Source organism: Mustela lutreola, chromosome 7 (genome assembly GCF_030435805.1).
Source record: "Mustela lutreola isolate mMusLut2 chromosome 7, mMusLut2.pri, whole genome shotgun sequence".
Lineage (NCBI taxonomy): Eukaryota > Metazoa > Chordata > Mammalia > Carnivora > Mustelidae > Mustela > Mustela lutreola.
Genome location: NC_081296.1, coordinates 14,023,070 through 14,048,863, shown reverse-complemented (window position 1 = coordinate 14,048,863; position 25,794 = coordinate 14,023,070). Strand labels below are relative to the sequence as shown.

The 25,794-nt window shown below is 50.1% G+C and overlaps 1 protein-coding gene across 1 annotated transcript in view; it reads right to left on the bottom strand.

Moving 5' to 3' along the window:
- Nucleotides 1–322: 322 nt before the first annotated feature.
- The window catches only part of ST8SIA2 (ST8 alpha-N-acetyl-neuraminide alpha-2,8-sialyltransferase 2), a 66,554-nt gene continuing 41,082 nt past the window's right edge, over nt 323–25,794 (bottom strand). The window contains exons 5-6 of the mRNA XM_059180068.1: nt 20,554–20,847; nt 323–4,821 (exon numbers count right to left, since the gene is read on the bottom strand). Coding sequence (XP_059036051.1) covers nt 4,536–4,821; nt 20,554–20,847 — 580 coding nt within the window. The 3' untranslated portion in view covers nt 323–4,535. The remainder of the gene's footprint in view (nt 4,822–20,553; nt 20,848–25,794) is intronic.

The following is a 25,794-nucleotide window of genomic DNA, read 5'->3' as shown; positions in this document are numbered from 1 at the left end:
GAGGTATGTTTGACTCTTTGAAGGTGATCCCAGACCCATGGCAGCCAAGACTGTGCTTGAGGTCGGTTTCCAGTGTGCAGTGAACCAGCCACAGGGATTAATAGAAGAGACCATGGAGTGGGGATAAGACTGGGGTGCAAATTCTGCCAGTGAACTATGGGGCTTCACGCAGTTTTTTTGGCCTTGATTTTATGACCCATCCAATAAGAATAACGATTTCTACATCTGCCCACCACATGTGATTTTTTTTTTTTTTTTGGGAGAGTTTTATGACATTACAGATGCAAAATGACTTCATTGATTACATAGCCCTCCACAAGCATTAAGGATTTAATCCAACAAACATTTATTGAGCAACTGCTGTGTGCTTTGCACCACTCCTGGTGCTGTAATGGACACAGATGATTAAAACACAGTCCCTGCCCTTGGCGAGCTTACAATCTAAGAACGGTCATAGGACAAGTGCACAATAACTATAATACAAGGCAGAATATGGTAAGTGCCATGAGAAAGGTACAAATAAAGTGCTACGGTGGTTCAGCGGAGGGAGAGATCCCAGTGGTTGGTAGATCAGGGAGGGCTTCATGGAAGATGTGGTTTCTGCACCGGCCTTGAAAGGAACAGAAGAGAGGGTCCCAGGAGATGAGAACAGCAAGACCAAAGGCACAGAGACAGGAAAACCAGGCACCCCTTCCAGCAATGACGATTCTCGATGGACCAGTGCAGGGAATAAAGAAGGAACAGGTCCTTATCTGGTGATCTGTAATAATGTCAGGGTGGTGACTTGTACCTTGTTTCGTGGGCCAGGGGAACTTTTAAAGGCTTCTGAATGGCTGGAGATAAGAATCACGATGCATCTGCAGGATGGGTGGCGGTGTGCAAGCATGCGCAGAGGGAAATGGGGGTACAGGGAGGGGGAAGAGAGTGCTGCTAAAACTGTGCAAGCAAGGGAGAAGCCAGGGCAGCGCTGGTTGAAAGGGTGACAAGGGAATCCATGGAGAAGAGTCAAAGATGACTTTAGGGTCTCAGACTTGGGTGGTTGAGAGGCTCACGGGGCTTCTAGCAAGAAGAGGGGGGGATCGTGGAAGAAGGGGAAGCAGAGATGATAAGCTTGGCTTCGAGGTATGGAGTCTATGATGCCCCTGGAGCAGGGGGGGTGGGCACACAATGGAAGGCACCAATGTAGGGAGTGTCTGTGCAGTGGGGCAAGGTGGGAGGTGGGAAATAATGGCCTGACCCATCTCGGGTCCTTTTTAGAACAAGGGAAGGGTGGTAATAAATAAATCATAAATACATAAATAAATAAATACATAAATAAATGATGAAGAGACGTTGGGAAGGGAGAAGAAACACCGGGAGTACATGGCATCGTAGGCACGGAGGGGACGGGTGTCCTGCAGGGGTCGCTGTGGATCCCAGTGATGTGGGGAGCTCGGTGGTGATGAGGGGTCTTCTGATGAGGCAACATGGAGGGTGCTGAATCTCCGGTCCCCAGAGCATGGAGAACAGGCAGGTCATGGGAGACAGCACTGCAAGCACTGGAGACCCCTTCCTGGGGCTGCTGGCAGGGAAGGGGAGGGAGGGAAGAGGATCCTGGAGCCTGGATGGGTGGGAGAGTGCGCGCTGGTGGAAGTGAGGACAGAGGTGGCAGAGGCGTGGCTGGGGTGTGTAGGAAAACGTCACTGCCCAGAGGACGGATGTCACGTCCTCAGGAATGCGCGGAAGGAGAGGCGTGTGGAGGAAAGGGATCAGGAGATCTGGGGGAGAGATGGTGTTTCTGGTGGCTTCCTCTCTTCAGCCAAGGAGGCGGCCGATGGAGGGGGTGGTCATTTGGGGGCTTGGCCAGCATGCAGGTCTCGGAGGCTCCAGGGTGGGTGAGGGTGGGGTGATTGGGGACGGCTTAACAGTCAACAGGAGGTGACCAAAGGGTCTTCTGCTCCCAGGATGGCTGTGACCACTGCAGTTACAAGGCGGTGGACCAGGGTGGCGGGGACAGGGTGCAGGCTGGGACTCCTTGGGGCCACCCAGGCTAGCTGGCTTGTGCATTTAGCTGCTCTCAACGGGCAGAGGGGACGGGCTGCCTCCTGACTGTGTGCCCCGGTGGAGGAGCAAGAGGAGGTGGGGGAAGCCCAGGTCCTGGAGCTCCTGCCATCAGGTGGCTGGTGCAGTTGGGCAGTGTAAGACCTGTGACTTGGGGAACAGAGGGGTGCAGAGGGTCCTGGCTTCCCAGGGCAGGTTGTCAGGACTCCTTCTACTTCAACAGCCACTGGTGTCCGTTTAAGGAACCTAGACCAATATGGGACAGAAGGAAAACCAGCTCTTCCACGGAGCTCTGGCCTTAAACTGCCCCACAGGGTGGACTGGTGGCTGGTACACGAAGCGTGGGGCCAGTCCAGGACCTGACGTCCCAGCTCCCCTCAGGACTCACCACTGGAACGTTCTGGAGTCCAAAGCCCCTGTTAATCCATCGAGTCCCAGGAAATTCTACCTGCTCCCCAGGGCACTCCCAGCTTCAGACATTAAATGTCTTCCAGGGCCTTTGAGATCCTCTCGATGAAAGGTTCTGGAGAAGTGTAAAATATGATACTAATTATTTCCACTTCTTGCGAGGAAGTCCAAACCACGCAGTTCCCACAGAGGCTGTTAGGGCTGTTGCTTTTTAAATATTCATTTTATAACGTAAATCCCAAATCTCAGACTTGAAGCATCCATGGCAAGGACAACAAGAGAAGAAACAGAGAGGCAGGGTGGCGGTTGCAGCCATGGCTTGGACACGGAGCACCCACGTGCAGGTGAATGGTTCTGAACATCCTCCCACCGCCTCCGTTTGCTGCCCACCAGCCATTAATTTAGAGCAAATGTCCTGGTCTGAATTGCTGCTGATTAATTCTGTCCGGTCTCATGTGCTTGGGAGCAGATCTCGGTTACTTTTCTTAACTCGCTTCACCTTCCAGATCATGGTTTTTTACTTAGCTTTCAAATACGTTTTAAAACACTGTTATTTATCAGGCAAGGGAATACATCCAAACCGCCTAATGCTTGTCTATATGTGACCTCTGATTCCAGCCCCTAAGTGATTGGCATGGAGCCCAGATTTCCCTGGGAAGATTAGGCCATGTATTTGGATACTGCATTTGGATTTGGGTTAAAAAAAAAAAAAAGTCTTTACAATTAATCTTCATGGGGGCAAAAGGGATTTTGTGAATTTCTCAAATCATTGCCTCCATAGAGAGGATGGGTGGGTGGGGGTGGGCAGCGGAGCCTCTCCCTGCACGCTGGAGATGTTCAGTGTTGGAGCTCAATGGCGGCTAGTGTGACATCGGGAGAGGAAAATGACGAGAAAGTGACATGGATCCGGCAGTCTGGCTGCAGACGCCCCGTGAGCACACGATGCAGGAAGCAAACAGAGTGGTTACAGAGAAATGAAGCAAGGTGCTTAACATCCTTTTAGGTCTCACACTCTGGGGCTCTATGAGGCACCCAGAAAGGCAATCATATGTATTTTAAAAAAGGATGACATTTATCTTGACGGTGCCCTTTCAAGCTTTGGCTGTGGCTTCCCTGGTGGAAGAAGGGGACAGGACGGTCCCTCATGTGACATTCTAATAGAGCAGGAAGGGGGCTGACCCAGCGGGTGACATCTCAGGGTCCCTTCCTCCTTGGTGGACTCTAGACATTTTAAAGAACACCCACCAGACCACCACGTTCTAGACACTCTTCTGCCTTATTGTGGGGTGGAGTGTTGTCCCCAAGCGGGAGATCTCAATTTTTCCAAAACGCCAGGTGAACACCCCCTGTGGTCTTCAGGGTCATCTGCCTGGTCTGTCCAGGTTCTTGGTGGTTCTTGCAAAGCCAGAGTATGGACTGTCCTTGGTTTCTTCTCCAGCCGTCTCTCCATAGCTGTGGAAGCCTGTCTGGAACAGGTGGGTCCACCGTGAATCATCCCTCGGACAGTTTTACTCTAAGTTTGTGGAACAAGGCTCGTGGCCCTGAAGTGGCCTCTGCTTCTTGGTGTCCTTGTCCTCCTTTGCCAGGCTGAACCCTTCAACCTCCTTCTCCTCTGTGAACAGCACCATTTTAGACTTGGGTCCAGTTGTCCCCTCTGGGTCTTGGCTCACCCAGAATCCACGTGTCTCAGAGGCTCGGGGCAGCTGCCAAGAAGGGGCTCTCCATTCATCCATGAGCCCAAAGATCTCTCCAACCCAGATCATCCAAAGTCATGGGACTGGCTTCTTTTCATGTCAAGTCCTTCTGCCCCTAAAGATGGACTGAGTCTCAATCCGGTTTGGGTGGGTTCTCCACACCTTCTTCCTGTGGCTTATCTGCCTAATGCTAGATGAACACCACACAGTTATAAATACTCAGGTCAATATATATATGCAGGTATATATATATATATTCTGGTCACTGTTTTACACTTTAACAAAGAAAACCACTAGCCTGCTTGTTCTATAATTTGCGCCACCCCGACTCCCATCTGCCTGTGGTGTAGCTGGCAGGAAATGTGAGCCACTGAGTCCCACGGGGTGCCCACCTTACGTGGCCCCATCGCACTGGCCAACAGTCAGTTTCAAAGCCCCCTGCTCATGCAGGCTCTTGAGGGCCTTGAACTCCAAGGGCATGGTGTGGGGGCTGGCCTGGGAGGTGTAGCCATACTTGAGGCTATCGTAATAGTGGTACTTGACGGGGTTCTGGTTCTGATCTAGTGGAAAGGGCCAGAAGCCGTAGAGGTAGATCTGGTTGCAGAAACGTGTGGCCAGGGTGTACATCAAGAGACCAGTGGTGGGTCTCTTGATGTGGACCTTGTTGGTTAGCCAGTACCTGAAAAAAAAAAAAAAGAAAAGAAAAGAAAGAAAAAAAAGAAGAGAAAAGAAACATGAGTTTGTGAATCATCCTTTCCAGGAAGAGGACAGTTTTAACCTGTCCAGCAGTCTCCCTCGTCTTCACCACTCCAGGAGCTGTGGAGACCACTGACCCCTGGTTCCTTTCACAGAGGACTGACTACCTACCTTTATTAAGAAACAGAACTCTTCCCTATGCTGTGAGCTTTCCCATATATGATTTTTATGGAAACATGAGGAGCCCATTAGGAGGTACAGATGCAGAAATGAGGCACAGAGACAAAAGTGGCTTGCCCCATGCCACCTAGGTAGAAAGGGCAAGACCTTGACCTGGACTAAGGCCTGTTGGAATCTAAAGTGGGAACGGGCAAAGTTTTTCTATAAAGAGCCAGCTGGTGGATATTTTTGGCTTTGCAGTCACGCTCCTGGCCTCTGCTGTGGGAGCACGAGAGAGCCAGCCAAAGAGGACTCATGTGGGTGTGGCAGCTTGCTGCTTGGGCCGCTGCATGCAGACCCCCTATTAAGGGGCGGCTCTTGTACGGTGCCCCCCCATCTTCCCTTTGCGGAGGGTCCCATGTGCTTCCCTCTGCATGTCACCATTCCTGACTCCAGCAGAGACCTCCTTGTCTCTTGAGTGTCATAGGATTTCCTTCCATCCCTGCCTGCAGGACCTCCACCCTCTAATGCGGGCTGCCCACCTCTGACCATAGGTGGCTGCCTTGAGAGTTGAGATACCAGAGGGTGCTCTGCCCGGTGAAACCAGGTTCAGCCATGCTCTCTTCTCAAGGCCTGTTGTGGCACTTGGTGTATCTCCTTCTGAATTGGGAGTTCCGACTTCCTACCTAGGAATCTGGCAGGGATAGCGAGAGGAGCTATGGAGAATTGGGAAGAGCATGGCGTTAGGCTAATGGACGCCAGTGCTGGAGGAGGCACTGAACTACCTCTGCCCATAGAAGGTGTCAGTTTACCTTAACCAAGACAGCATTGAGGAAGAACCCAGCTCTAATCCACAGATGAGGAGAGAGAGGTCTGGGGAGCTACCAACTTTTTAGATCTGTGCTTCAACTGACAGTTCTGTTAACAGCTACCTGCGTGCCTTTGGGCTGGTCACTTCTCCCTGCTGGACCTAATTTTTCACATCTTTGTGATAATGGGCCATAGACTAGGGGATCTCCAAGTTTCAACTCAATCTAGACCTTTCTCCAGAAGCAGGAAAATGTCCATTCTCTTTGCCGCCATTTTGGCTTTCCACTATAGTTCTTCTGCTTGGATTTAGAACTCATCGGGATGTGCGGTTTAACCTCTTTCTTTCTCATAAAAAGCTTCTGCTAACCCTACGCTGGATGCCTTTAAAGGCAATGCATATGCCTTGGTGGAAAGATGGAGTTCCTTACCATCAACTCCTCACTACTGTGTGTCCACACCAGACACTGGCCATGTTTTTCTGTCCTCAAACTCTGTGTGCCTCACCGCACCTGGTCCACCTGCCTCTGTGAAAAACATCCACTCCCCAACCCCAGCGTGGCTCCTGAGGACACCTCAGCCCTGTGGCAGGTATGACTTTATAGTCAAACGCACCAATTAAACTCAAGCCAGAAGCAAATGTATGCCAGGCAAAACATTTACGTGTTGCTGAAAGTTGAAACGGTCTCATATACTTCACAGTGCTTTTGGGGAAAAATTGGTTGGGCAGGGGGAAGATTTTCTAGAAGCTCTAGCACGCCCTTCCTCTTACAAGTGGTTCTTTCTACCGACCCAAAAATGAAACACCAAGACATTCCAGAAAGTTCACCTTAAATCCTTTTTTTTTTCCGGAGGAGATTAACCTTTGAAACAGACAAAGGTTACAGATTCCTAGTAACCCATATAATTTTAGTAAATAATGTAATATTTTATATAATGAAACACATTTCAAGGACCCCTCACCCCATCCTGTAAACATGATTCTCGGAGGCACTGTGCCGACCTCCAGGAGAGTCCCTAGACAGCCAGTCTTTTGTCGTAAGCTTGTCAGTTGAAGACCACTTTGCTTGCTTCTTTTCCTGTTTCATTCTGTCTGGGCCAAAAAACTTCCTTATGGGTGAATTTTTCAACCCAGAATCAGATGGAGGGGACAAAGGCGGAGAGCAAGACAATGGCTCCCTTAACCACAAACACAACTGGGAAGTAATAGGGAAAAGCCTGTGTGGACATCCCACAGACCTTCATCATTTCTTCCTTGAACTGCTGAGAGGCTTACTCCCAGCTAATATGCGGAAGGCATGGTGCTGGCTCAGGGGGGCGTCCGTGGTTGATGCTCATGAGATAAGATGCTCTTCCTGAGATAACTTGCACACTGTAGGTTCAATGTGGCTGAACTGAGCTTGGGAAGGGTGCTGAGGGGCAAAGGCAGGGAAGTGGAAGGAGGAAAGAACCCCAGCAGAGTAGCAGCTGATATTTGGATCACCCCACACATCCTTGCAAAGTGCTCATCCACATTGCTTTAATTACTTATGATGATGGGGAGCTCACCCCTTCATAAAATTGCATTTTCAAGTCTAACTCAATGCTTCTTGACCAAGGCTATACACTGAGTCACCTGGAGCTTTAAGAGGACAGATCCTGAGTACAACCTCCGGGTATAGGTTGGACACTGGGATTTTTAAAACCTCCCCCAGTCATTCAAATGTGCATCCAAGGTTAAGAAGCCCTGCTCTCATTGGTGGGTGGTTCTGCTAAGAATGAGGTATATTTAGAGAAAATATGGGCAAAGAGAAAGCCTCAGGAATAGTCATCAAGTTTTTTTTTTTTTTTTTTTTTTTTTTTTTTTTTTTTAAAGATTTTATTTATTTATCAGAGAGAGAGAGGGGGAGAGAGCGAACACAGGCAGACAGAATGGCAGGCAGAGGCAGAGGGAGAAGCAGGCTCCCTGCTGAGCAAGGAGCCCGATGTGGGACTCGATCCCAGGACGCTGGGATCATGACCTGAGCCGAAGGCAGCTGCTTAACCAACTGAGCCACCCAGGCGTCCCTAGTCATCAAGTTTTAAAGACGATTTGGCCGGGGGAACTTGTCGAGTCCCGTGGCCTTGATGTCCCCTGGCCGGAGATGTAACTGGGAGGTGGGAGCTAGGATGTGTGAAGGGAAAACCAGTGCCTGGCCTCAGGGTCGCCAGACAACAGGGAGGGTCCCATGGTGCTGTGGCATTTAAAGGGGTGACCAGTTTTATTGTTGTCCAGTATAGTGGTGTCGAAGGGTGTATGAGAGAGCTGGATTTTTATGCCGTTTCTCCAAATTTTTGAATGTTGGCAACTAATTAAAAAAAATTAGAAACATCATGTGAGGTCCTGTTGGGTGAGTCAGCAGACCATATGTGTGGGTGATCCACGGGCCTCCCAGATTGAACTTGTTCTCTTGTTTCAGGTTCCAGAAGGAAAACAGGAGAGTCCAGGGAGACAGGCCCGAGTAGAGGCACTCCTCGAGCTGCTGGTTAGACAAGGCTTAGAAAAAATGCGGCATAGACTCCCCACTCCTAGTTTTGGGCTTTTTCCCCCCCATGGTGATTCCAGGAGGGTCGTGGCCTGACATGAGCCGGCTGTCGATCCTCCCGAGGGACGTGCAAGCCACTGCAGTGTCCCTCCCTGAGAGCATAGCGCTATTTGCTCCCTGAGCAAATTTAAGCCCTAACACCGGTCACAAATGCCTTATTAGGGATTTGTGGTTTGTTTGTTTTCCTATTGTAAGGCCTTAGCCTGAGAAGGCGTTCAGAAATGAATTTCTTCTCAGGACATCAGTGCTGTGCTCAGAGACATGGAGGGAAGAGTTTGATCTGCAGGAGGTCTGAGGTTACTCGGACACATGCTGCGCCCTACCTGCAGGCGGGACTTTCCTCCTCCTGTCCCCAAGGTCAACTGTTTTCCCCTCCCCACCAAAACTAAGCACACGCATTACATCTTCCTGGAAATGTTCCTTTTGTTCCACTCTCTTCTTCCTAGTTCATGCTGAGGTAATCACTTCCATGTATTATCATGAACTTGGCTTCTACTTCTGCTGTTGTGCTTGTCAATCTGGCCTGACCCTCCTACACAGAACAGTGCTGGCATCTCCCTGGGGACAGGGGTCATGCCTCACAGCCCTGGTAGGGGGTTCAGAGGCACCTGGCTCCCTGCATGGCACAATCAGTGCACTGTGGCACGGACAGAAGCTCTCAACAAACACTCCATGTGCCCTCCTACATCTCCCAGCATTCCTTGCAATGGGGCTGTGGTCACGTGACCAGTTCTGGCCAAGAAGCTGTGACAGGAAGTGTGTCCTTTGGGGGCCAACCTTCTCCTCTGCCTTAGGGACCCTCCAAGCCTCCCATAAAGATGGTGTCAGCCTAACAAGGAAGAAGCCTAGATCCCTGGATCACTGACTGGAAGAGAGCCAGTGCCGACCTGCATCACACTTTCCATGAATGAGAAATCAGCTTGTTGGGCTAAGCCGCAAGGGGCTGGGGTGTCGTTACTGCCACGCAGCCTAGAACCACTATCTATCATCCAGGGTTCCAGGTGCTCAGCAAATGTCTGACTCACATGGAACTGAAAAATAGGAAGAAGTCAAAAAAGAGGAAGAGGGAAGCCAGCATGGCACACAGGTTTGTACCTGTGGCTGGGAGGGACAGGGAGAGAGGGGCACAGCCTCTCGTATCTGCTGCCGGCTTTCCCCCAAGAACCAATCACTGGGAGAGGTGTTAACAGCCCAGGAGGCTCCAGAATGAATTGGGAGCTCTGTGGCATGGAGGGGCTGACTTATTTCCCATCCCGGCACCACAGGTGAACAAGAACACTCCTGAGCCATGTCTGACTGGGACGCGGGGGCGCCATTTAATGAGCAGCTTATAATAGCCGCTGACTGAGTTACGTGGGAACAAATCACTCTTGATTTCCTTTCTATCCCCCTCGGCCACTCTGGCCAGCTTAGAGACTGTGTGTGTGGCTGACTTGTAGACGATTTCCTTCCTCAGGATAACAGCTGGGTGTTAAAATACAAACTAATTAATTTTGCCTTCCCAAATGAGGTTAGCTGGGTGCATCCGAGACGTTGTATTGACAATGCACCTTTAATATTCCAGTCTTGAGATTTTAATTAGAAGGCAAAGTAATCATAAAGAAGGCAGTAATTATTTTCCAAATTGGTTATCCCAATTGCCAAGACGATTAAGCGCTGTATTTTATGAGCATGGACAGCTATAGACGAGGATCGCCAAAATCATCTCCAAAGCACATTTGTCCTTCTTTCTGAATTCCTGAGCTCGGTATGTGGCAAGCACAGTGGCTGCCACTGTGGGAAAAAGGGACCAAAACGGCCTTCTCTAAGATGCTAAAAGCACTTTGTGGAACATAGCTCATATTGTCCCTTAAGGAGCAGGAATGCCTTACAGGTGGTTGCCATGGCACACTTGGGGACACTTTGTGCGAGATGAGCAGCAAAGTTGGGGGCAGGACCCTCAGACCCCTGGTTTCCCATTATCCACACCAGCAGCCTGGGCTCTGGTCTGGGGGTCCATAGCCCATTGCTGTCTTTTCCTTGGGAAGACTGCCCAGGGCTCTTGTCTCCTGGGGGAATACCTCAGGATGAGGCTGCCCAGCTTTGTGAGCATGGAGAGCTGGGGGTTTTGTCTCAAGATTAGGGGCTGGAGTGCAGAGCTGACCCAGTCCTGTTGATGCCTGGTCCCTAAGCCTCAGTGCCCACCCAAACCAGTATCCTTCACTCAAGTAAACAAGGTTGACTTGAAGGATGACCATGCCACCAGAATTTCTCCAGGGACTCTTGGAGTCCCGAGGACAATACCCAGTGGCCTTGGCCAGGCTTGGGAAGCCCTTGTGACCTGGGACTGAGATCCCTCCCACCACCTGGCCCTCAGAGCCACACGCTATAAGGACCTTCTTGATTCCTACCAAGACACCACCAACTCCCAGCTCTCTTGGCCAGCAACTCTGTCTTATGGTCTCAGCTTTGATGTCACTTCCCAGACCTCCCCAGATGGGTCCATTTTACGTTGTTCTTTTCCAATCACAGCACTTAACCATACTATGCTATCATTATTTACTTGTCTTTCCCCTCCCCTACAATTTACAATTCTGTGAGCCAGTGGACTGACTTCCTACTCCTTATATAACCCCAGATCCTTATAGCTCATGTGTAAAGTGGGTGCACCACAAATCTCTAGTTTATGAAGCCAGGAGAGAAAATGAGCAAGCAGAGGCTAGTGTCCCCTTGGGGGGGCACTGGAAGAAACGAAGGAGGCTGGTTTTCCTGCAGACCTGCAGGTCTGTACATGGGAGAGGCAGGCTAGTCGTGCCTTAGACCATTTGTTGCCAAAAGAAAGGAGAAAAATCATGATGCCTGATAACTTCAGAGCTTCCTCCTCCTTCATGGGGGGTCCCTGTGGGTGTCGAGAGACACTCACAGGGATCACCTCTGGCCCAGCAGGGTTTCAGAAAGTCTACCTCTTGGGGGCTGAAAACTTGTGGCTGGTGTTGGATTCTGGAATCTAAACTGATGCCGCTCCAAACAGGAAAAAAAAATTATAATTAACCTCATTTATAATGAAAGGAATCCAATTCCACACAACAATCAGATGGCATTTTCCGTTGGATTCGCAAAGAGAACAAGTATTGGTGACCTACCATGCTGGTGAGCTGGTGAGGCTATGGGAAAGCAGGCATTTTCAATCACCGGAGGTGGGACTGTAACTTGGTACCTGCTTCTAGGGAGGGCAATTTGGTAACCTCTATAAAAACTAATGATGCTTACATGCATCTCTTTTTAGCAACGGCATGCCTAAAAGTGAGCCTCTAGATGTACGTATGTGTGTAGATGCCGGTATAAGATGATCACTGTAGCACTGATTATACTAGCAAAAGATTGGAAAAACCTGCGATGCCTACCAACAATTTCTGCTCCCATAAATTATGGTCCAGACACTGTGAAGGAAAGCAAGGTGGTGTGCTTTGATGTGGAATAATTTCCAGAATTTAGCAAGGTACGATGTTTAAAACATGCTCCCTTATGTGTAAAAGTGGATATTTCTGGAAGAATACACACAGAAAACCAGTGTAACAGACTGCCTCTGTGGAGGAGGGCTCACTCGTTCTTCACTTTAAATCCTTTATACTGTTTGGATTTTTCTTTTTATTATGTGCATTGCTGTTTGAAAAAAAAAATTGAGACAATCTATGAAAAATGATGAAATGCCATCTGTGCCTTAAGACCACAGACCTCCTTCTTTTTCTCTATGTAACACTGGAATGGGATATACTTCTGCACTCTGTGTCCCCTGGAGGAGACTGGAACCCAGCTCCTGGACTGAATCTGGGGACATGCTCTTAGGACCATGCGATGGCCATGTCTGGGAGGAGGGTCCTCCAACCTGCGCTGGTCTCGGCTCTCATTCTCTGCGCCATGCTTACTCTCTTGCCTGTCCAGTGTGCAGGTTTCTGCTACCCGCTGCCAGACAGCAATGCCCACAATGCTGATCTGCTGCTCCGGCCCTGGCAGGGATGCCCGCTGGACCACTGCCATCCTAGGGCTGACGTTCAGCACGTTTGGTGCCTAATTAAGCACCAATTCACAGGCTTCCTCTGCACCAGGCCTGTGGTCTGGGTGGCTAAATGGGCCAGGCAGCAGGCTGCTTTCCTGCCCGAGGGCCACCCTCTCCACGGGTCACAGCCTTCCCTATTGTCGTAATTGAATCAGAGCCATTCACTACCATCTGCAGACCAGAGTTTTCCCCTTCCTGCAGCCATATTCAACTGCCGGGGTGTCCTTCCCCTGGGCTGTTCGCTTCCCTTGCCAACAGCCAGCCAGGGCACTGTGCCACTCTTGCAGGCTGACACAACCGAAAGCCCCCTGGAAGTAAGATTCAAAGGGTAGGCTTTCTCTGTCCCACACTGCCCCCTCCCTGCAATGCCCAGGTCCCATAAAGGCCCCAAAATGTCAGGAATCTCCAGAGGAGCTGGTGGTTAGAGATTCTGCTGGCACAGGTGTGATGAATCAATGAATCTCTGAGTGGAAACTGTGGACCATCTAACCCAACCAATATGGGTTGAATGATATTCCCTCAGAATTCATCTGTGGAGGTCAACCTCCAGTACCTCAGAATGCGATCTTATTTAGAGATAAGGGTCTTTACAGAGGTAAGCAAGTTAAAATGAGGTTGTTAAGGGGACTCCTGTTCCAACCCAATTTTATAAGCAGGGGGCATTTGGAGATACACAGACACACAGAAAGAATGATGGAGAAAGGTCCTCCACAAGAGAAAGAGGAAGGCCTGAGGGAGGGTCTTCCCTCAGTGCTCTGAGAAGGACTTCTAGCCTCCAGATCTGCAAGACAATAACTTTCTGTTGTCCATTTAGGCCACATGGCCTGTGGTCCTTTGTTACAGCAGCAAGGACAGACTCATACACTAATTCTGTAGGATGTGGAGTTCCCAAGTCATGGCCCAGCAAGGAGCATTCACTGCTGCCTGAACAAGAGGCAACCAAGCTCAGTTCAGAGAACCTTATTTGTTGGGATGCTCTTCTCAGCACCCAGATGAAGTCAGAATCCTCGTAGATCCCTTCTCAACCTTGGTTCTACATCTGGAGCCTTGCAGTCCAAATCTGTGAGCCACTCAAGGGCAAAGGCCTTGTTTCATTGATTTTTGTGTTCCCCCAGCACAGGCCTGGGGCCTTCTAGGTTATAGCAAATAAATATTTGTTAATTGAAGAAAGATTGCTCCCACGCTCCTTGGAGACCTCTCTCCCCAAACCTTTCGACTTTCGAATTTCTCTGCCACTGGGGTGCCTCTCCAGCCTGGGTCCCAAAACTTCTCCAGGTCAGATTTGACCAAGGTCATTGCTGACCTCCTTGAGTCTCAAAACATTATACATCCATCGCTGTGATCTAAGATCATCTTATCCCTTTGAGAAACCATGTGCCTGCTGCTGATTGGTACTGTTCATCACACATGTACAATTGTTTAGAACCTAAGCACAGAATCTTGCATTTGTCTGTATTAAATTTCTCCCTCTTCGATTAGCTCATTGTTTTAGTCTATCAAAAGAAGTTTGGATTCAACTCTGAGGCCCCAATTATTAGGAATCCCCCCAAAGTTGTGTCTTCCGCAAACTGACTAAGGAGACCATTGATGCCTTCACTTAAGTTACTGGTAAAAATGGGGACAGTTGGGGCACCTGGGTGGCTCAGTGGGTTAAAGCCTCTGCCTTTGGCTCAGGTCATGATCTCAGGGTCCTGGGATTGAGCCCCACATCGGGCTCTCTGCTTGGCAGGGAATCTGCTTCCTCCTCTCTCTCTGCCTGCCTCTCTGACTACTTGTGATCTCTCTGTCTCTCTCAAATAAATAAATAAAATCTTTAAAAAACATGGGGACAGTTGGCAGTACAGGAAGCTGGTGGTGTGTTTTAGAGACCCCCATGAAGTCAACCTTTAATTAGTCATTTGGGTATCTGTGGTCAACAGACAGTGGCCAGTCTGTCAAGGACATGAGAAGGGGCATGGCAGTAGACACAACTGAAACCCATACACATGGGTTCGAGTCCCCCTCCTCCTCATCTGAGTTACCTGGTGTCTGAGCCTGTTTCCTTGTGAGTAAAATGGGGATAAAAATAGTATCTATCTTACAAGGTTTCTCTAAGAAGAGACTTAACATTTGCTCCTTTTTACTCCCTGAAATATCACAGTTCTCCATGCTGCTCAAGCAATATTTTGTCAAAGTATCTGACTTGAACCAAGATATGAAAATGACGACACCAATCCTGGGTCTATCTGTCTACTACCCCCTCAGAAGAGCAGACTGGGGCAGTGTGCCCTGCTGCTTTCCCATGAGGACATCTGGTCTTGATATTTGCTTCTTCATCTTCAGGTGTTCCTGAGCCATTGCACTGATAAACATTTTGAAACTCTGGCTTGGGGTTGACAACAAGCTCGCTGGAGTCCATCCTTTCCCATGTTTAGAAAATTGGGGCATGATTTGGGAAAGGTCAGGGCCAACTGCTCAGTGGTCTTAGTGCATGATATCTCCTGAGATATTAATAGGTCTTGGTTTTGTTGATAGTACAGGTTCTCAAACTTGTGTTGTACATCAGAATCACCTGTAGGGTTTGTAAAGATGTAGATTTCTGGGCCTCAAACATGCAGTTTCTGATTCAGTAAGCTGGGGGTGGGCCTGAGAATTTGTATTTATAACAAGTACCCAGGTGATGCTGATGTAGCTGGTCCAGGGACCATGTTGAGAACCGCTTGTTTAGGGCAACGAAATGGGATTATACATAATGATGCCAAAAGCTTTGTCATGCTATCCAGGTAAAAGACAGCTCTCCTTTGCTGAGAAGACAGGTGAAGAAGAGGAACCAAGAGTCCCATTCCCATTTGTCTTTTGTAGCCTCTACACTGCCTGCCCTTAACTTTTTAGTTCTTTTTACTTGAATCATAAAATGCAATTTCTGTTTTTCTTTCTTTTCTGGGGGGGGGGGGCGGGTGGACGGAGAGGGAGAGAGAGAATCTTAAGCAGCCTCCACACCCAGGGCGGAGCCTGACGAGGGGTTCCATCTCATCACCCTGAGATCATGATCTGAGCTGAAATCAAGAGCCAGAGGCACCCCTTTTCTATTTTTTTTCTTAATATTTTCATAAGCTCGCATTCTGGCTTTGGCCTTCTGACATTATTCTTCTAGGATCCCTGTTATTAATTCCTGGTTATTGCTACAGGGGCAAATGGGTGGTGATCAGGAGCAAGAGAGGAGTCCTGAATCTCGCTCACAAGCCATGCAATCTTGTGCAAGTTTCTTACCACCTGAGGCTCACTTTGCTGTCTTCAGCATAGAATGCTGGTTCTAGTTCTCTCATCACATGACACAATACTTTGCATGGTGTCTAGTATAGCTGTGTTAGGGATGGCTATCTGTGACCCTCCTCGATTCTCCTACATGTCCTTCTTCAATCTGAGGTCACTGGAGACCCCCTGACCAGTCACCAGAGGCTCTCTGAGTATCAGGTACTATGCAGGAGAGAGGAATGCAGCACAAAGTGGCAGTATTCTAGCCTCGAGGCACTGACAACTTAACAATTAATAATAAGAAGTAGGTTAATAACCACAAATGTGTAGGAGGAGACTGTTTAGCCAGGAGAATGGAAACTGTGTTCATGTGGTCCCTTCACATGAAGCCTGGCTCTACCACGTGCCAGGTTGTAGTACTAGACGGACTTAATATGACCAGCACTGGGCTCTAAAGTGATTTAAGTAAATGATTTCATTTGGTCCTCATGACAAGCCCACTTGCTGTTAATAGAGCATCTCATGGTTTTTTTCCCCCCATGAAAGGATGGACTGGGGACACTAAACCAGTCTAAGGAGCACAGTGACTTGTATGTGGACACGTTTGGGCATGTCAAGCCACCCAGCTGCATTCAGGGTGAGTGGACGCACAGCTGCTATGTGAGGATGGCTGCTTTCCTTTGGAAAGATGGCTTGGCTGTGAAGGAGCAGTCAAGCAAATGAGGGAGGCAAAGGCCAAGGCAACGTCAAGGGGCGAACAACACTGAGAGCCTCAATGGGGGGTTCCACAAGACTGTGTCAAGGCTCAAATTCCAGAGGGTGTTTGATGGGACCCTGAGGTGTTTTGACCTTTCAGCTTGTTCTGCCTGGTGGGAACACTGTCCCAGACTCAGAAGAACTGCCGTGCACCCAGGGAGACCTGATACACCGCTGTGTGGTCTCCTCACACCACTTCTCTGGTGTGACAGCATCTGCCCCACGGAGCTGATGGGGGCCCCAAATCCAGAACTGGCTGGATTTGAATTTGCTGCCTCTGGTGTCCTGGCTAGAGTGAGGTGCTGTGCTTCAGTTCCTGGTTGTGCCCCTTCCTGGCTCGGTGGCTTCCTACTCATCACCCAACTCATCTGGGCGTCAACTTCCTCCTTTGCAGAATGAACATATTAAGATGCCTCAAAGATGATTCCCACTTGACATTCCCACCAGCAGGCACAAGGGTTCCGATTTCCTCACATCTTCACCAACGCGTGTTATTTCCCACGTTTTGATAGCGTCCATCCCAGCGGGTGGGAAGTGGTATCTCACTGCGGTTTTGATTTACAATTTCCCAATGATGAGTGATGTTGAGCATCTTTTCATGTGCTTACTGGCCATCTGTATATCTTCTCTGGGAAAAAAAGTCCATCCAAGTCCTCTGCCCTTGTAAAAATTAGGTTGTTTGATTATTTATGGTGTTGTTGAGTTGTACTCAACATATACTCCGGATATTAATCCCTTATCAGATACATGATTTGCAACTATTTACCCCCATTCTATGAGTAGGTCCCCACCCCCTGCCATACTAGATCGGCTTTTTGGTGCATGAAAAGTTTTAGTTTAATGAAGTCCCTTTTATCTCCTTTTTTCTTTCATTTCCTGTGTTTTTGGTGTGATACTTAAGAAACCATTGCAAGACCCAAGATCATAAAGATTTTCTGCTACATTTTCCTCTAACAGCCAATTACTTCTAATCGAATGGCGCACTTGAAAGTGGTCAAGATGGGTTACTACCAAATCACAAGTTGGCAAAGATGTGGTGAAATGGAATAACAGGTGTGGGGGAAAATGTGGAGAAACTGAATCCCTCGTGTGCTGCTGGTGGATCGCAACATGGTGCAGACACCATGGAAGGCGGGATGGATGTTCTTCAAAAAATTAAAAACAGGACGACTGTATGATCCAGCCATGGAAAGCAGAGTCTCGAAGAGCTATCTGCTCACACGTGTTGACAGCAGCACTATTCACCACAGTCAAGAGGTGAAAGCAACCCAAATGTCCAGCTATGGACGGATGGACAAACAAAATCTGGCGCACACATACAACAGAATATTATCCAGTCTTCAAAAGAAAGGCTGTTCTGACACAGGCTCTGGCACGGATGGACCTTGAGGACGACACGTTAAGTGGAATCTGTCAGTCACAGAAAGGCAAGTGCAGTAGCAATCTCCTTGAATGAAGTATCTAAAGTAGCCAAATTCATGGAAACCGAAGTAGAAAGATTACTGTATCAGGGGATGGAGGGAGGGGGGGGGTTGGAGAAAAGGGGACTTGTTATTTAATGCATATAGAGTTTCAGATGTGCAAGATGAAGTTCTGGAGATTTGTTTCACAACACTGGGTATATACTTAACTACTGAGCTGCACAGTTAACAATGGTTAAAGTAGTAAATTTTATGTTGTGTCTATTTTATCGCAATAAAAATGTTTATCTTCTCCACTTCATAAAGAGAGGGTTTATTGAACAATAGATTTTTAAGTATGGAAACAAGATTATTCTGTAAACTCCAGTCTACGTTGGAACTCTGAGGTGAAGACATCCTGACAGGTGAATCTAACTTTTGTCCACTCTTCTACTACAGAATCCTTTATCCAATGGAGCCTAAATAAACCCTCCACCCTGTGGTTTCACCCTCTGGTCCTACTTCTACCTCTGAAGTCTATAGGGCAGGTCCAAACCCTTGCTGGGTGGTTGGTGGCCGTAGGGATGACTGACTGACTGTGTCTCCCTTGGCCAGCTCAGACCACACATTCAGATGTAGGCAAGAGACAGAGAAAAGTGAGAGACAGACAAAAGCAAGGCTCAGGGAGGTAATGGACCTGTTTCACCACCTGAGTAATGGAGGTGGGATTTGAACCCAGGTGTCCCTAACTCCAAAGCCTATGGTTCTCATGCTAGACCAGGCTGCCTCTGGGCCAGTTTCCTCTTCAGCCATCTTTTCTACGAACCCTCAGTTTTTTCTCCTGTGGCTTTGTTCTGCCTCCCCCATCCCTTCAGCCCATTCTTCCTCTTGAGGCAAACCCCAGGGCAAGTTCCCGCCTCGTCTGGGCAAGCCCTCGCTCTCGCTACAGGCACTGCCCACCTTTCCTGTAATGTCTGACAGGACCCGCACCCTGCAGAGGGAGAGGGCCATTGGCAGAAATCCATTCCGAGGCCCCGGAAGCCCTCTTCCCTGCCAGCTCTTCCCCTTGCTAAAAGCAGGAACCAGCCCCGTTCTCTCCTGCAATATTTCCTCCCGGGAGTTCCTGCAAGGGAAGATGTTGCCATCCCAGGATTAACAGCCTGTTTGTTTAAAGGGCTTATTACTGGTGCTTAATGCTATTTTGACAGATGAAAGTGAGTCAATTATAGCTGGAAATAGCTCTGGCTGTAAACGTTTCTTATAGGTAGTAGCCCATTCCCTGTCTGAGGGACTACTTCTTTTTACCATGAGCAAGTCCTTCCCCTTCTCGCATCTCCTCTGACCCCCAAACCTTTCCTCCTTCCAGGCAGAGACAACATATAAGGCATGGAGCCCAGACTCCATGAGATGGGGGGTTGCTGGGACAGGGAGGAGGTAGATGTTCAAGGAAGACCTCACAGGTTGACCTCCAGGTTAAGGAATGTGGCCCCAGTGAGCCCTCTGTCCATCAGGTGTCACTCTGCTCCATCAGCCACAAGCGTCGCCACCTCTTCCTGAATGTTTTGCTCGGTTTTTCTTGGGGGTAATGGGTTTCCGTGCTGGCAACACAGCCTAATCAGATCAGGGCCGGTCACAGGCTTGGGGGTCTCGGGGGTCACCTTTGTGAGGACAGCAAGAATCTATGTGGGTTGGACAGAGAGCTTTCTGGGGGCCACACTGAGTTATGCTTGGGCCCCAGGAAAGAACATTTCAGAGTCAGCATGGGTCTGTATGATGCGCTCGCTTGTGCCACTGGAGCAGGATGGTGAAGTGCCACGTGTTTAGGTGAGGTGGGTACAGGGCTTGATCCCAAGCTGCAAGCTCAGGAGTGTGGACAGGCGTATTTGTAACAGCCATCTCAAACTTAATATGTCCAACCTTAATACCCCCAAACATGCCTGGGCTCTCCTCTCACAGAAAATGGCACCACGGTCCACCCATACTCTCAAGCTCTAATCCTTTTTTTGAAAGGTGGCTTTCAAAAAAGGATCCTTTTAAAAAAGGATCTTTTTTTAAAGATCTTATTTATTTATTTGATAGAGAGAGATCACAAGTAGGCAGGGAGTCAGGCAGAGAGAGAGGGGCGAGCGGCTCCTGAGCAGAGAGCCCCACACGGGGCTCTATCCCAAGACCCTAAAACCATGACCTGAGGCGAAGGCAGAGGTTTAACCCACTGAGCCACCCAGGCACCCCTCAAGCTCTAATCCTAACAGCCATTCTGGATTCTTCTCTTTCTCTCCCTCCTCGAGATCCTCAAATAGAACCCACCAACAAATCCTGCTGCCTCTACGCCAAAGTTTCCAGCTAATCTGAGCGACCTGTTGCCTATCTACTACCACGACCCCCGTCTTAGCCACAAGCAGTCCTGACGCAGACCATTGCAAGAGCTCCCAGCCTATTTTCCTCTTTCCACCCTTGCCCCTCATGGTTTACTCCCTACGCAGCCCCGATGGGAGGACCGTTCTCAGCCCAGCTCTCCGGGCGGGCCCTATGGATTGGTCAAACCGGGCATGCTGGAAGAAACCCATTTAGCAGCCCCAGCTCCTTTCTCCAGGAAAGGATGTGCAGGAAGACCAGGCCGATGCCGAGGTCACAGAACTCACGCGTGGTAAGCTGGGATGCAAATGCGTCTGGGCGGGGAATATCGCCCACCAAGCCCTGCCCAGGCTCCGCGCCGACCCCCTGCCCACCCCTGGCCACCCCGCGGAGAGGCCGCTCACCCGCGGACGGCGTGCAGCAGGCGCAGAGAGGGGTACGCAGTACGCACGTTGACGCGGTGCTTCAGGATGAGCTCGTTGACCCACTCAACGCGCTCCTTGCCGCCCCTGGCCATGAAGGCGGGAATCCACAGGATGCTGCCGTTGAGACTGTGCAGCCGCTGGAGTAGCTTTTCCCGCCACGTGGCGTTGACCAAGTCCTCAAAGGCCCGTTGGATGACGGAGGGGTTCATGGTCACCAGGTCGGTCTTGAGCCCCACGTCCCGCGCGTACTCCTGCACCGGGGCCAGGTTGCACCTGCCAGAGAGAAAGGCGTCACGGTCCTTTGGGGAGAGATGAGACGCTGCTGCCTACAGTTCATTTCATCCAACCTTTACCTCCTGTCCCCTCTCCTCATCTTCCAGCACGGTCCCCCCGCTCCCGCCCCATCATCCCTGCCTCCCATATTTACTAGGCTCTTACCACATACACGCTGGCCCCTGGGGCTGTGCAGTGTGTACCTTCTGGAGTTCCAGATCTAGTGGAGCAGGAAGGGGGCGAGTAAGCCAGCCCTCAGCCCACAAGATGGCCATGCTACAAGCAGGTGCAACCTGGCCATGATAGGTAACAGTGAGGGCTCTGAAGGCACACTCCCAGGTTCAGAATTCACTCTGCTACTTTCTACCTGTGTGATTCTAGGCAAACTCCTGAAACTCTCTGAGCGTCCCAAGGAGCTTCCCTACAGCTAAGGAATATGCACAGTGGTGTCTTTAGCTGTGATGGAGATCCCAAGAGCACCCCCTCCCAGGGATTAAAGGAGTCAGCACATACCCAGTACTCAGAACACTGCTGGACCACACTAAGATCTCAATGTGATCTAGTCTCACGTTACTACGGGAAGGAGGAACATTAGATAGTATTCTCAGAGGTGGTGACCACTGAGGGACATCTGGACGGATGGAGGAGAACTAATCCCTTTGTGGATGAGGCAACTAGAAGAGTGTTCCTCTAGCTTGTCAGAGCAGAGCAATCACCTCAGGTGGTAGTTAAAAATACAGATTCACCCGGTCTCTCGCCTGGGGACCCAGATTCAGCAGGTGAGCAGAGAAACTGGTAGTTATTTTTATAAGCCCGTCAGGTGATTCTTATGACCAGGCAGTTTAGGGAACATTGCGTTTTGGCATTAGAAGCACAAGAAATGTATCTAAGGGTGTAGAGGTGCAAAACAGTATGGGGATTTAGGGGTAGGCAAATAATTCGCTCTGCCTGGGACATACTGTGTGGAGGAGACAAACCTAGAGAGATAAACAGCGTATATGTTGGGCATGTGGTTCCAAGAAGATTTCTTGAACAGGGGAGTAACATGACAAATTTGCATTTTAGGCAACAGGTAGGCAATAAGACGAAATTGTAGTACGTATTGGATTGGATAGAATTGGGTCTGGGAGTACAAACTAAAAAGGCCATTGCAATCTTGTGCTGAACTAGCCAGGGACCCTGGGTGGGCAACTTCTGATATCTCACCAGAGGCCTCCTTTGTGGGGGACCTTCCCACCTTCATGGGTCTAGCTTGGGTGTGCATACTGGGACTTCTTGCCTATGCTGCAGACCAATGGGCCTGGACTGGCCACAGGGGAAGCCTGGCTGCTTACTGCACAGAGGATCTGATGGTGGAAGAGCCCTTTGACCAGTGGAATTAAGTCTGAGGAACTAGAGTAAGTGTTTGTAGAACAGAGGCTGGAGATATGAAGACCAGGGCCATAAGTCATTGCCAAACGATGAGACCCAGAGAGACACCACTCACCCTCCTTGCAAGCCAGGACTTTTCTTCCTTCAACATTTGAGGAGGAAAAGTAGGATGATCAGAAAGAAAATGAACATCCTTGTGCCCCTGGCGTGTGCCAGCCCCTGGTCCTTTAACATGGGTCAGCTCATTTTATTCTGACTCCGTGTTAATCACCCTCATTTTACAGATGGGGAGCCCAAGGCCAGAAAGTGCAATGTAATTTGCCCAGAGCGAGTAAGAGAAGCCCCAGGATTCCGTCTCTGATGTGTCTGATTCTGAGACCTGTTTGGTGGTCAGACTAGACGCCCTGAAATACCCACCGTCCTCATTCCCACCCTGGCCTTGCTATCTGTGACTGTGGCCACATACTGCAGGGTGTAGAACTGGTTTGGGACACCTTCAGGGGCCCTTGCCTCGGACCTCAGAGGAATGGAGTGCCATTATCCCTATTGTCCTGAACCCCACTGAGCCAGGTTTCCAAGACCTTCCTGAGAATCTGGGGCCTCCCCTGGGTCAACCTCCAGGTCCTGAGAACAGGGGCAAGGGAAGTGGATTCAATGCAGTTCACATCTGCTGAGTCTACCACGGGCCAGTGGGGGCTGGCTCCCAACAGGCTTCCAGGTTGGTCAAGGGACGGAAAACAGGTGCATGCACCCTCAGCTACAGTACTGGTCAGTTGGGGTGTCGCCCAAGTGCCCTGCTGGAGACTCTGGGGAGCTCTGGGGCTGCGAGCAGCCGGAGGCGGGCTCCCCACCTCATTCAACCTGGGACCCAACTCATGGCAGGTGTTCCAGGCAGGGGAGGGCTCTGAGGGCCAGGCTAGGTCCATGACCATGTTTCAGGGCCACTCCTTGAGTGAGGATGATGGAGGCAGCTCTGCCTTGCTGTACCCCTCCTTCACAGGGTAGTTTTCTTTATGGGGGTTATCGGGGGGATCAGGAGGGGAATAAGCTTGCTCTAACAGCAGGCCAACTCTCCCAAAGAAAATTCTAGGGGGGCTGCTGGTGGGCTGCAGTGCTTTGATGGGCATGACTCTGGGCTGGAAAGGAGTCTGTCCCTTCCAGAAACAGGCATGTCCATAGGTCCAGGGGGAGAGGCAATCTGCTGGAGAGAGCAGCAGCTCATGCTTGGCTCTGAGCCATACTGCCTGGGCCCACAGCTTGAGCCTGGCCACCCAAGCATGCTATGGACCTGTGGCTCTCTGTACCTCAGTTTCCTTCCTGCAAAAGCCAGATCCAAATGGAACATTCCTGATAGGGTTGTTGTGAGAATTGCATAAGTCAATTGACATGAAGTGCCTAGAATTACACTCGGTGCATGCGAAGTGCCCAATGACCATGACAGTGAGAGGGATGATTTGTCTGTGAGGGGGCATTCATCCATTAGGTTTTCTCTATTGAAGGTGAGTGTGCGTGTCTGTGTGGTCTGTGTGTGTGTGTGTGTGTGTGTGTGTGAGAGAGAGAGAGAGAGAGAGCGAGCGCATGCAATGAAGTTTTGATTCCCAAACATCTGGGAATTTATTCTGTACTAAATGACCCCGAGTTAAGCAAACCCCTCTGCCTGCCACTGCAGCCTCATGGGGACACCGCAGGGACCAGCACTCCTGTCCGGCCCCAATTCCCAGCAGCACTTGAGGTGGGCAGCCCGTGCTCCGTCAAGCTCCAGCCTCTGCCATCCATGAATCTAGTCTCTCGCTTCCATGCCTTTCCTTCTGTTGCTTCCTCCTGCTCAACTTTTTCATTTGCTAACGTCTGCTTCTTCCAGAAGCCTGACCTGAACTCCCCTCAGGAATGCAGAACGTTTTGCAAGCTCATTGCATTTTGCATGCAGGCCTGTTCAGTGTGGAGCGTTCTGAGAGGCAGAAGGTCTTGGGGTCTCCCAAGCAGGTGAGGGGTCCCATTACCACAGAGCAAAGCAAAGTGATGGAAGACTGGTTGACAGAGACTGAGAACATCCCATCAGGACCCTCCTGGTGTCTGTTATCCCACAGAGCCTAGAGCCCGAGCTCAGAGTCCCCTGTCTGTGCCAGGCTCAGGCTTGGGCTGGTGTCCAGAGATGGGCAGGAGCAGCTTGCTTTGGGGGAGCTCATGGTCAGCATGGGATGGGTGGGGTGGAGACACAGGGCTCCTGGAGAGTTCTCATTCAGAGAAGCAAATGCTACAGGAGAGGTGGTGTGGAATTCTGGGGTGGCCTCCCTCCCTGCACCTCAGGGGAAGGCAAGGCAGGGAATGAACTCTCAGTGTGCTCTATTGTGGGCGACACCGTCTAGACACACACATGCCAACTCAGGCTGAAGCCATAGCATTGCACCGCATTTTCTCTCGGTGGGGGCTGTGGCCTATAAGATCCCCCAGAGGGAAAGAGGGTGGTCCCTCTAAGGAAGAAAGAGCCCAGGGGGCCCCTGACGGTAGCCAGGGCTGCCACCTGGCATCATGAGGGTTCTGTATACAGTGCGCCTTTGTAATTTTGTCCTGAATTGCCAGGGCAGGGTTGGGTCGACCATGCAAATCTCACTGCTGAAGCTTGTGGCAAAGGAAGAAGCATGGCTTATGCATGTGACCCCAAGTCAGGAAGGCCTGGTACCCCCTACTCACACTCTGCCCATACCTTTAAACCCCGCCACCCAACCCTCACCCTTGCCGCAGCTTCCATCAGACACCTGCCCTGCTTCCTTCTGCCTTGCATTCCCCCTCCGTCCCTAAGTCTGTAGACAGGAGGGCTTTGAGAATGGGGGCCAAGTCCCGGGCTACACCAGGCACAGGCATAATCTGGCAAACGCTACCAAGCTAAACCAAGTTTGGCTGCGAGGTGGCCAGGGTGCTTCTGTCACAGCAGATGCATGAGTCGACACAGCGTCTAATCCCACGGCCTGAGGTCGTTTCCCAAAGCCCCAGGACAAGGCTCTCTTTGCATCAGGACAGCCCCAGAGGAAACGTGAGATGCGGTATGCCCTTCTGCCAGGGCTGGGGCACTGTTTGGGACGAAACTCGAAGCTCTGTGTGCCCTACTTCTGACCAGGGGACAGCAAAGCCTTGTTCCCAGTCCATCTGGGTTGGGGGTCAGGTATCAAGGCCATGGGTAACTGAGTCCAGTTGGGTCCCAGGAGACAGAACAATGAGAGCTGACATTTCAGGGAGAATGATGGTCAAGTCCAAGTTTCTCTGCCACCCCCTTACTTCCCAGATTTTGACTATAGGATAATAGTCACTAGCAGAGCACTGCCTTCGAGAACACTTGTACGAGGTTTGCAAACTTGAACGGACAACTGGCTGGCCTAGGCTTTATCTGGGGGTCGACAGACTTTTTGCATAAAGGGCTAGGTACTATTTTCAGATTCTGGCATATGCTTTCTCTGTTGCTACACTTCAACTCTGCCCAACTAATTTCGCTATTGAGGATATGAAAATGAATGGGCATGACTGTGTTCCAGTAAAACTTTATTGATAAAAACAGGCTGTTGGTCATAGTCTGCCTACCTC